The sequence below is a fragment of the Cucurbita pepo genome, chromosome 19 (assembly GCF_057944985.1).
Source record: "Cucurbita pepo subsp. pepo isolate OVF chromosome 19, ASM5794498v1, whole genome shotgun sequence".
In the NCBI taxonomy this organism is placed as follows: Eukaryota; Viridiplantae; Streptophyta; class Magnoliopsida; order Cucurbitales; family Cucurbitaceae; genus Cucurbita; species Cucurbita pepo.
Window position 1 is genome coordinate 10,937,910 of NC_141816.1, and position 11,562 is coordinate 10,949,471.

At 37.8% G+C, this 11,562-nt stretch overlaps 2 protein-coding genes and 1 non-coding gene across 3 annotated transcripts; 2 read left to right on the forward strand and 1 right to left on the reverse strand.

Annotated features, from left to right (window-relative positions):
- Positions 1-574: 574 nt before the first annotated feature.
- On the forward strand, positions 575-6,189 carry LOC111781411 (phosphatidylinositol/phosphatidylcholine transfer protein SFH12). The gene is made up of 15 exons (XM_023661976.2): positions 575-892; positions 1,185-1,306; positions 1,649-1,901; positions 2,356-2,455; positions 2,585-2,851; positions 3,078-3,155; positions 3,254-3,355; positions 3,430-3,479; positions 3,597-3,696; positions 3,800-3,850; positions 4,022-4,114; positions 4,941-5,061; positions 5,264-5,646; positions 5,725-5,799; positions 5,923-6,189. The coding sequence occupies exons 2-15, from the start codon at positions 1,279-1,281 to the stop codon at positions 5,938-5,940; spliced, it is 1,719 nt and encodes a 572-aa protein (XP_023517744.2). The 5' UTR covers positions 575-892; positions 1,185-1,278; the 3' UTR covers positions 5,941-6,189.
- LOC111781414 (uncharacterized) lies at positions 6,175-8,637 on the reverse strand. The gene is made up of 6 exons (XM_023661979.2): positions 8,429-8,637; positions 7,879-8,353; positions 7,737-7,802; positions 7,489-7,554; positions 7,345-7,404; positions 6,175-6,532 (listed from the first exon to the last, which is right to left on the reverse strand). The coding sequence occupies exons 1-6, from the start codon at positions 8,530-8,532 to the stop codon at positions 6,428-6,430; spliced, it is 876 nt and encodes a 291-aa protein (XP_023517747.2). The 5' UTR covers positions 8,533-8,637; the 3' UTR covers positions 6,175-6,427.
- Positions 8,638-10,754: 2,117 nt separating this feature from the next.
- On the forward strand, positions 10,755-10,826 carry TRNAH-GUG (transfer RNA histidin (anticodon GUG)). Its single transcript has one exon. It is a non-coding gene; the product is annotated as a tRNA-His (tRNA).
- Positions 10,827-11,562: the final 736 nt, after the last annotated feature.

Below are 11,562 nucleotides of genomic sequence, written 5' to 3' on the forward strand. Positions count from 1 at the left end.
CTTCAAAATAAAAAAAAGGCAATCGATCAATCAGTAGATTCGACCCTCAATTAAGGGTCCACACGAGAATCGAAGCAAGCAATTCAATGACAAATGTCATATAATTATAACTTGGTTGTCCGATATGATTATAAATGTAAGATGAAATGTGGAAAAATACGGAATAAAATAGACTAAAAAACAATTTCATTTATAACTTTTATTTTTTATTTTTAGAGACTTAATTAAACTAAAAAATTAAAAACATTATGACAAATATATATATATATATATATATATATATATATGAGAACGTCAGCAATAAATAAATATTTAACTAACCATTCAATGGAATTTAATTACAAAAGTTATATAATAAAATTTAATTTCAAAGAATGTATCTTTTAAAGTATTTATATCTATAAACAAAATTAAAATTTCAAACACCTATCTTAAACTATTTAAATTGCATCAAGAAGCCACGTGGCGGAAAGAGAAAGCGAGCGTAAGGAATAAAAATAGAGGTGCGCGCAGGAGATTCATTTAGCGGGAAACAAGAAGGGAGACGTTAGGGTAGTTGGGTATAGACGGTAATGAAGTATAGTTGAGGCGTGGGGTTTCGCGGGTTTCGCTTCGCCGGAATCAGAAATGTCTGAGAATTGGAGGCGATAACATTTCGATGGATATCCATCCGTAGCTGAATGGATCGACCACCAAACACCGAATCTTTTCAATCAACAACTTAACCATCTTTCTCTCTCTCTCTTCTAATCCTCCTTTTCTTATGCTCTGTAATCGTGTAACCTTCTTGTCTCTCCACCTTTTTCTTACAACCTCTCTCGTTTTTTTCCCCTCAATATAATCGCCCCTCGCTGCCTACTTCGATTTCCTGCCCCTCACGTTTCACCTTCTTGTAATTTCTCTGTTCTTTTCTTTTTCTCCGATTTCTTTTTCTCTTGCTTGCGTTCGATCTTTGTAGGTTTGCCCACCTTAGGGAGCTCGTTTGCCTATTACGTGAATGTGTTTTGATATGCATTTTAGTTTATTGTGGTTATTGTCTGGCATTTGCGTTTAGAATTTTGGCCGATTAGGTTGAAGATTGGGAAATTTTGAGTGGGGTTTTCTTTTTATTGACTTATTTTTTGGGGGTTTTGAAGATATTTGTATTTATTGGGGATTTTCTTTTAATGATCGTCTTTTTCCAGGCCGGGCATTAGGAGAAGAATCGCAATATGAGTGCTTGATTCATCTCTTTAATGCGTAACCTGTTTCAATTAACAAACCCAAAAACACGCTATCATGTCCGGACCGATATTTTCCAAACCAGGTATGTTTGTAATCCATTCTGTTGCATTCGTTCTTCCATTGTTGGATCTTTCCCTTTTTCTGATATTCTCTCCTCGTTTGTTTTTCATTATTGTTTCTTCGATTACGAATCCTTCCCTTGTTTCGTTTATGGATCTTTCGGTTTTGCAAGAATGTTCAAATGTGTTCAAGTAATCGAATGAAAATGGTTAAATTGAATGACAGTCACATAGACTAAATAGTGTAAGATGTTTGCGGCAAGAGATTGTTGGAGCTGAACACAAATTCAAAACATGGATAAGAAATATAATCAACCGTTCCTTTATTTACCTAAAGTTTGACATTAAATTTGTACTTGTTGAAGGGTCTGATCTTGAGAGCTCTGAGGATGAGAGGAATACATCCATTGGGTCCTTCAAGCTGAAGGCAGCCCTTGCCTCCTCCAAGTTCAGGCATTCTATGACACGAAGGGGTAGGAGAAGTAGTAGAGTCACATCTATGAGAATTGAAGATGTGCATGACACAGAGGAGCTACGGGCTGTCGATTCCTTTCGCCAAGCATTGATTTTGGAGGAGTTACTACCTTGCAAGCATGATGACTATCACATGATTCTCAGGTTTTCTTTTCTCTTATCCTTCTATAACTCCATGTTTTATCACCGGTCCATGTTGAGGATTGTTGGGAGGGAGTCTATATTGGCTAATTTAGAGGTTGATCATGAATTTATAAGTAAGGAATATATCTCCACTGGGAAGCCCAAAATAAAGCCACGAGAGTTTATGCTCAAAGTGGACAATATCATACCATTGTGGAGAGCTGTGGTTCCTAACATGGTATTAGAGCCCATAATCTATGATCCTAATATACTTCTTGTAACAGAGGGCAGCCCTTAACTCTCCTTTCTTCACTCTCTTACAACTACATACTCTCTTGATTGGGATCTGTCCCAATTTTCAAGATTAATCTTCCACAGTATAGGGCAAGCACCACTATTGAACAAGTATATGATCTTTTTAAAGAAATTTCTTCAGTTTTTATGTTATAGTCTTACAACATTTCATTGGACATAGATTCTTGAAGGCCAGGAAGTTTGATATTGAGAAAACAAAGCAAATGTGGACTGACATGCTCCAATGGCGTAAAGAATTTGGTGCTGACACCATAATGGAGGTATTGGATGTAGAAATATTTGCTTAGGTTCTACAAAGTCTCTGCATCTTTCCCCTGTAAACCAAGTCCCAAATTTTGAACTCCCCAATTGAACTAACTGACATTTCTTCTTTTTCCCCCACTCTTAAGGATTTTGTATTCGAGGAGCTTGATCAAGTCTTAGATTATTATCCTCAAGGGAATCATGGTGTAGATAAGGAAGGAAGGCCAGTATATATTGAGAAATTGGGCATGGTGGATCCCACCAAGTTGATGCAAGTCACTGATATTGAACGCTATCTGAAATACCATGTACGAGAGTTTGAGAGGACATTCGCGGTAAAGTTTCCTGCCTGTTCAATAGCTTCCAAGAGGCACATTGATCAAAGTACAACAATCTTGGACGTTCAGGGAGTGGTAAGTGTTCAATAGTAATATTTATTACTGGGGAATAATTAGTTGCAGACAAATGTTTTATGCAAGAATCATAGAGATTTATCGTCGCGGTATATGATATTGATGTGCACTGACTTGGAGAACTAGCTGATCTAAAAAAGTTTGAGTCCCTTGTGTTCAATTTTTTTTTGTCCTTTCCCTTTTCCAATTTCACGGTGCAGCTTTCAAACTAGAACTGATTTGACAGGGACTTAAAAGCTTCAATAAGACTGCTCGGGAACTCATCTCCCGCCTTCAGAAAATTGATGGCGAGAACTATCCGGAGGTACTGTGGAATATTTGGTTTTCAGTTCTATGGAATGTTCATTTTACTCTAAACTACGTCCTATACTGAACCCAAGAAGTGATCAAATGTGAATGCAGACCTTAAATCGTATGTTCATCATTAATGCTGGTTCCGGATTTAGAATGCTGTGGAACACTGTAAAATCTTTTCTAGATCCTAAAACCACTGCAAAGATCCATGTAAATATGCTTCTCTGATCTCATCTTTGCCATAGTAAATTGTAGCAGATGTAATTAATTAGTAAACTTGCCAGGTTCTTGGAAATAAATACCAAAGCAAGTTGCTGGAAATTATTGATTCCAGGTATGTTACTGAAGAGACAGTAAACTTTCACTTATCGTATAAACTTCACGTATCATATAAATTTGGAAATGTTCATGCAAAGTTTTGCGCTCCTTTTGTGGTGTCATGTTGCACCAGTGAATTGCCAGAGTTTCTTGGAGGCACCTGTACCTGTGCTGATCAAGGAGGGTGCATGCGTTCTGATAAAGGTCCATGGAAGGACCCAAATATATTGAAGGTCCCAATTTTTATCTCCAATTGTGATACTTTCCATCTTTGGTTACAACTTCACCTGACTTTTACAATTACTTGGCTGTTTTAAATAATTGATGAACTCGCAGATGGTCAGCAATGGAACCCATAAATGTTCAGTGATATCTAGGGACAACGAGGTTTTTTTTTTTCTTTCTTGAGCTTAGCCTGCATCCTTCTGGTTTCTTGTTTGAGTTTCCATTTTTTATTCTATTTATATGATCTCTTTTAATATTATGAGCTAGCATTTTGGTTCTTTCCGATTGATAAATTTTTTTGCATTTGTTATGCTTAATCGACTGGTGCAACAGGAAGCACTTCCTGATTTTAAGGATGTTTGCTCCATCTCCTACAAACATCCTTTTAATCACGTTCAGCGTCCACTCCTGTCTCCTCTCCATGAGGTAAGTGAGCAAGAATTCAAGATTTGTTAGCTGAAATTTAATTTGCTTCACATCGATGAGTTCAATATTAATGGTTCTCAGTCTAAGCAGTAAGAAACCAATGTCTTTTAGAATTACAAGCAACCATTAACTGTAATAGCCTAAGCCCACCACTAGTAAATATTGTCCACTTCGATCCGTTACATATCGCAGTCAGCTTCATGGTTTTAGAACGTGCTACTAGGGAGAGGTTTCTACACCCTAATAACGAATGCTTCGTTCCCCTCTCCAACCGACGTGGGATCTCACAATCCACCCCCTCTTGAGGACCCAACGTCCTTGCTAGCACACCGTCTGGTGTCTGGCTCTGATACCATTTGTAACAGCCCAAGCTCACCGCTAGCGAATATTGTCCGCTTCGACTCATTATGTATCACCGTCAGCCTCACGGTTTTAGAACGCGTCTACTAGGGACATGTTTCTACACTTTATAAGGAATATTTCGTTCCACTCTCCAACCGACGTGAAATCTCACATTAACTCTATAAAACCTCGTTTTAGCATCTGTTCCTATGCGTTGAGTTGATTCTTGCATGTCACAGAAGATTTTAAACTGGAGTAGTAATTTCAAGTTTCAGCCTGTGCCTTTGCTAGTAGAATTTGTTCTCTAGAGATGGCTTGTTTTGGGATTCTTAGCTAGCATAAATTTGCAGAACTGTTGGTCTGTGTATACATATATGCAAACTGTTTTCTATATTTCGGGAAGTGTTGATCAATTTCTTACCTCTAATGAAATATCGCTAATTATATTTCTGAAGTCTATCTGATACAAGAAAAAACATGATAGGTTTCAATTACCAAGAATATTCGTGTGGCATACAATGAGGATTGTGTCCCCGTGGTTGATAAAACTGTGGATTTTGCATGGAAAAATGTGTCAAAAAAGAGCATGCCAGCCTCATCCAACGGTATATTATCTTTTTCTGATAGCTTTTTTTAATTTAATTCTTTTTAGTTATGCAATTTCATCTTTATACTGTAGAACGATAAAAACTTCTTTTTCTCCCAAAAGGGATGGAAATATTGGCAATATTTTGTTAGTTCGTATCTCTATTTCTACTAAGTTAATTTGGTCGTTTTTTTTTGGTATGTGTGTGTGCGCGCTGGCAGCAATGGATTTTGATATGGCTGGTTCAGGCGAGGTCCCTGGGGGTCTTAAATCAAAGATTTTGGCTAGTGTTTTGGCCTTCATCGTGGGAATTTCTGCTACGGTGAGGTTGGCTCGCACCATGCCTAACAAGCTGACCAATGCCTCCATATACTCCGAACCATTTTACTATGTCGACGACTCTAACAGGCTCAAGGGTCAGCCACCTTTATTTGAACCCTTGCCTGATTACATGTCAACCCTAAAACGCATGGCTAAATTGGAAGAGAGAGTCAATAACTTGTGCTCTAAACCTGCTGACCTGCCTCGCGAGAAAGAGGAACTACTCAATGCTGTAACAAGCCGTGTTGAAGCCCTCGAACAGGATCTTCTCGTAACCAAAAAGGTACCTCTATTGCTCAGTGATCAGTGGTCTTTTATAAGCTGTTTGAGTAGAGTTCTGATCAGTCGTTTTTGCATGTAGGTTCTGGAGGAAACACTAGCTAGACAAGAAGAGATTTTTGCTTATATTGAGAAGAGGAAGAAAAAGAAGAAACTGGTAATAATCTACTTTGACCAACCATATCATAAGCCAAGATCGTATTGTTTTTATGCATGAGCACTAGAATCTTAGTGAACTGACTTGCTTGAATTTGGCTGGAATTGACTGTATGTATTGCAGTTATCGTTCCCCTGGTGATGGGATGAAAATGATCAGCCACGAGGCGTGGGGCGCTCGCCTTGAACATCTATCTCTGCACTGTGTGTTAGAATCAGAGATCTGGTGAAGTCATTTTAATTTATGTACACATTATTTACTTATAATGTAAAATTAAGTCCTAGGTAACAAGAAGAAATCCCATTATCCTTATAAATGTGATGGGTGATGTAAATTAATAAAGTTTCTGCAAGAAATGAAATTGAAACACGTACGTTGTACAAATCAAAATGATTTGAAAATTGGAAAATACAACCAAAAGCTTATTTGTGGATCTCACTCCACCAAACAACATTATTGACATTCTTCTTTTTGAACTGAACTGGAACAGCTATACAAGAAGCACAACCAAGAAGAAACCATTAAGAATACGTCTGTTTGTGATCTGAATTAGCTTTGTTTTTTTGGCTGAGCTCTCTATTCTTGATGAAATATTTTGCGAATCTGTTGCAGTGCAGGCTGCTTTCTCTTAATCATAGCCATGAATGAATGAGGCCCAAGAAAGAGGCATAAGGCATAGCCCTCGGCTCCTAAGATCTGGCCTTGGTTTTGCTCCATCTTCCTGTGTTGAACCCTGCAATTTTTTGATAAATCTATGGCTTAGTGCTTCTTTCCATAGATCCTATTTACTATTCTTCTATGTTTGTATCTGTACGTATAAATATATATTGTATTGTTTTTCCCTAACAGCAATAATATCATGTAACGTGCTTTACCCAGAAACCACCAAATGAAAAGAATATTACTTTTCAGATAATTCTGAACCAAATTATCTGAAAAATTAGGTCAAATCAAAAAAATATATAAATGTAGGTGCCACGTCAGTAACAAACAGGTCAAATAATTTTTTATTATTAAACTTCTAATCCCAACCATAAAAGTTGATGGGTAATGTTAGAACACGCCACTATCCACCCCACGTAAGATCTCACAATTCACCCATTTAATGTTCAGTGTTCTTGCTGGCACGCGTTCCCTTTTCCAATCGATGTTGGCCCAGACCCCCAATCCACCCCTCTTCGAGGCTCAACCTCCTCGTTGGCACATTCTCTCGTGTCTGGCTCTGATACTAGTTTAAGCCTACTATTAGCAGATATTGTCCTCTTTAGATTTTTTTCTCTCGAGCTTTCCTTCAAGGTTTTTAAAACGCGTTTACTAGAGAGAGGTTTCTACGTCCTAGTAAAGAATGTTTCATTCTTCTCCTAAACGATATTATATACTTTAAGCATAAGCTCTAGTGAAAAAAACTCATACCAAGAAAGATGCATTCCTTACTTATAAACCCATAATCATCCCCTTAATTAGCCAACGTGAGACTTCTTCTCTTCCAACAACACGTAAATATATAAACACATAAACATATATCATATGCGTATATCAACTTACAGGCTGCAGTTTCTGGTAGGGTTTGCTCTGAGACGACCCCAAATATGGCATGCTTAAAGTCTACAATGAAAGCCCATATTAAAATTACATCAGAAAATGTAAATATTATTGATCATCATATGAATCAATAGAGAATAAACTCACCTCAACTTGGTCATGAAGAAACTGAATGTAGCCAATTGCTTCGGTTAGAACAGAGGAAGTATCAGTCTGAAAAAGATTGTTAAATTTATGGTAAGAAACTCAAACCAAGAACCAAGAACCAAGTATGGGCAAGTGGGGTTAGTTTTTTAAGCACATCAAACAGACCTAAGTGGGTTCTGAATCTGATAAAGGAACTGTTTATATATATATATATATATATATATATATATATATATATATGCATATACCTTACCAAAAGGTGCAACCAGCCTTTGAAGTGCTGAAATCCTGTCGCCCAGTTTCTCTTTTCTCACCTGCAGTTCATATTTCAAAATTAAATCACCCACACAAAGAGTTGGGTCAGTTCTTGAATTGGGTTGGAACCAATACCTTCAATGGTGGGCAGGATCTCTTTGATTCATGAGCATTGGGCTTTTTAGCCAATGACGAGCTGTTAAGTGGTCTCTTTACTCTGTTGGAGCTGTTATTATTTATTGAATCTTGCACATACCCAAATAAGGCTCTCTTTTTGTTAAACCCACTTGAGATCAACCCCAGATGCGGATCAGCAGCTTGTAATGATGAACAAGACAACAAATCCAACGTTGAAGTAGTAGTAGTAGTAGTAGTGCTGTAATAATTGGTATTAGATCCAGTTGATAGCCCTTGGAAACCTCCGTAGCTTGTAGGAGATTGAACACAAGAATAGAGATTTGAAAGGTGCTGTTCGTTGGGTTGTTCTTGTTCTTGTTGCTGTTGGTAATTTGATGAGAAATTGAACCATAGATTTTCATGCTCTCTTGAACATTGTAAGGTTTGATCCATTAAATAAGGGTTGTTGTTGTTGTTGTAGGAATTTCCATCCCTGCATGATCATGTGTATGAAAAAAAGGAGAGAAATGAATGCATGAATAATGAATGAAGAATTGTTGGAGCTTACAAGATGGTGTTGGGGATGCATTCATGAGTATGGAGAGTTGGTCTTGGAGCTGGTACCAAGGATGAGTATCCACTGAATAGTTCTTGGAGGTTTGCTGACTCCATGGATATAGGTTGAAAGGATTTGGATGAAATATGGTGAATGATTTTAGGAGATGATGAGAGGATTGTGTTTTTGTGTTCTTGAAAAACAAAACCTAAATGGGTTGTAATGGGATGACTTGTTTGGTTGTAATGGGATGACTTGTTTATTAATAAGTTGCCTTTACTCTCTCTCTCTCTCTCTCTCTCTCTCTCTCTCTCTCTCTCTCTCTCTCTCTCTCTCTCTCTCTCTCTCTTTACTCTCTCTCTCTCTCTCTCTCTTTACTCTCTCTCTCTCTCTCTCTCTCTTTACTCTCTCTCTCTCTCTCTCTCTACTCTCTCTTTACTCTCTCTCTCTCTCTACTCTCTCTCTCTCTCATAGTTTTACATGCATAGAATACTATCTCTATTGAGATGAGGCCTTATACGAAGCACTAGAATACTATCTCTATTGAGATGAGGCCTTATACGAAGCACTAGAATACTATCTCTATTGAGATGAGGCCTTATACGAAGCACTAGAATACTATCTCTATTGAGATGAGGCCTTTTGTGGAAGCACTATTGTGGTCCCTCCCTCGTGAATTGTAGCTCTCATACCTGTCAAGACCTCTCTCTCTCTCACTCACTCATAGTTTTACACGCGTAGAATACTATCTCTATTGGGATGAGGCCTTCTGGGGAAGCACTAGAATACTATCTCTATTGAGATGAGGCCTTTTGGGGAAGCACTATTATGGTCCCTCCCTCGTGAATTGTAGCTCTGATACCTGTCAAGACCTTTAACCAATATTTTTCTTGCATTTTCTCTCTTCTGTTCCTTGTGTTCATCTAAATCTAGTGTGCCCGTTGTGCCATCCTAACAATGTATCCTCTATAACGATTTTGAATGAAATTATTCCTAGAATCGTGTGTTGTATGAAACGTAGATCATCGTCATTTTTAATCGAAACTTGGGTTAAGCTCCGTCTCGAAGCCTTATAGAGTTAAGAGTAAAGTATACCAATGTTGACGCATCGAGATGGAGATCAAAAGCAGCTTTCTCCAAAAACCCTACCTACCCTCTATCTTGGCTGGTTTCCATATCATGTCATAAAGCAATATAGGGTTTCATTCCTTAATCAAAATTGGATTTTGATTACTGGGTCCTTCAGATTACAAGCAATACTTTTCTTTTAAATCTACTTTTGGCTTTTCTTGTCACAGTCAAAACTGTGAAGTTATTGGGTTACAGTAGAAGCATGCCTGGATAGCTCTTTAGCTGATGAACATAATCACTGAATTAAGTGTTCAAGTTAATCCTTTTACATGTCAATATCAAACAAAGGTTGTCTATGTCACGACTATAAGCACTTTTAAATCTAATTTTTTTTTTTATCTCGTAAAACATGTCTTACTATTCACAATCATGCAGCTCGTTTATTCATCTTGATATTAACAAAGAACAACGTTTATAAAACGTTTTACCTCTTGAATCAAATGATACCTATTTTATGTCAAACTCATCAAAAAGTGCAAGAAGAATGATGGGTGATTTTTGTCATAGACCCCGTGTCCTTACGTCTCCTCTATTGGTATTCCCTCGTTATATCTTAGTATATGGAAAACGATACCGATCTTGTATTCACAGTTTTGTATCGTTAAATATAAGAGGAAAGTCGGATTTTTACTATGGTTTTAAAAAATAAGGAAAGTCAACTGAAATATTAAATTGGGGGAAAGAGAGGGAAATGGGGTCAGATCCCACTATTTCTAAGTTTAAAGTAAAATTATAAAGAAAGGAAAAGAAAAAGAAAAGGTATAATGCGGCCTTAAAAAAAGTGTAACAATAATTGGAAACGCAATAACATTGGGATTCCAAGATGCTTTCTGTAAATTCCATGTCTCTTTTATTTAAGTACAAAAAGGAAAAGGAGTCCCAATTGGAATCCACGTTACCCACCTTTTTCTTTTTCTTTTATTTTGTTATGTTTTTGGTATCAAAATGTGTGCCACAGGGTATGTGTGTGTGTGTGTGTGCGTGGAATATGGATGGACCCAGAAGCCGTGGGTTCTGTGAGTTGCAGACCCCAACGCCCTGAAAACAAGGGCATCCAATCTCCATATTCTTAAAAGGACATCGGTCCTTTTTAAACTTGTTTTCCACAAAACCCCACAAAAGTAGCCGCATTTTCATGCCTCTTTGTCTCTCCTCCTCGAACTTTCTTTAGTTAAATAATTTTGTGTACAACTTCTACAACATCTAAGTGGCTGTAGTTTAGTGGTGAGAATTCCACGTTGTGGCCGTGGAGACCTGGGCTCGAATCCCAGCAGCCACACTTTTTTTTTTTTTTCCTTTTTTGAATTGGAATTGGGTTAGAAAAGTTAAACTTGGGCTCCTAATGGGCCCATTGTAGGTTTCTTGACCCAATAATTGTCTCTTTACTTGGGCCCAAACTAAGGTCATGTTCTTTTTCTTTGGAAATTTTCTCCTCTTTTGAATTGGGTTAGAAAAGTCAAACTTGGACTCCTAATGGGCCCAAAGTAGGTTTTTCGGCCCAATAATTGTCTCTTTACTTGGGCCCAAACTAAGGTCATTTTTTTTTTAATTTCTTCTCTTTTGAATAGAGTTAGGAAAAGTCGAATTTGGGCTCCTAATGGGATGCATTGGGCCGTGGGCCCAATGAAGATTTTGAATCTCTTGACCCAATAATAGCTTCTTTACTTGAGCCCAAACTAAGGTCAGAAGGGGAAAAGTCGAATTTGGGCTCCTCGTGGAATACATTGGGCCGCGGGCCCAATGTAGAATTTGGGTCTCTCGGCCCAATATTAGTCTCTTTACTTGGGCCCAAACTAAGGTCATGTTCTTTTTATTTTATTTTATTTTTTAATTTTCTTCCTCTCTTTTGAATTGGGTTAGAAAAAGTCGAATTTGAGCTCCTCATGGGATACATTGGGCCGTGGGCCCCATGCAGATTTTGAGTCTCTTGGCCCGGCCCAATAATAGCCTTTTTACTTGGGCCCAACTAAGGTCAACATGAACGTGGCGCCCGAGAACTTGATTGATGACAAAAT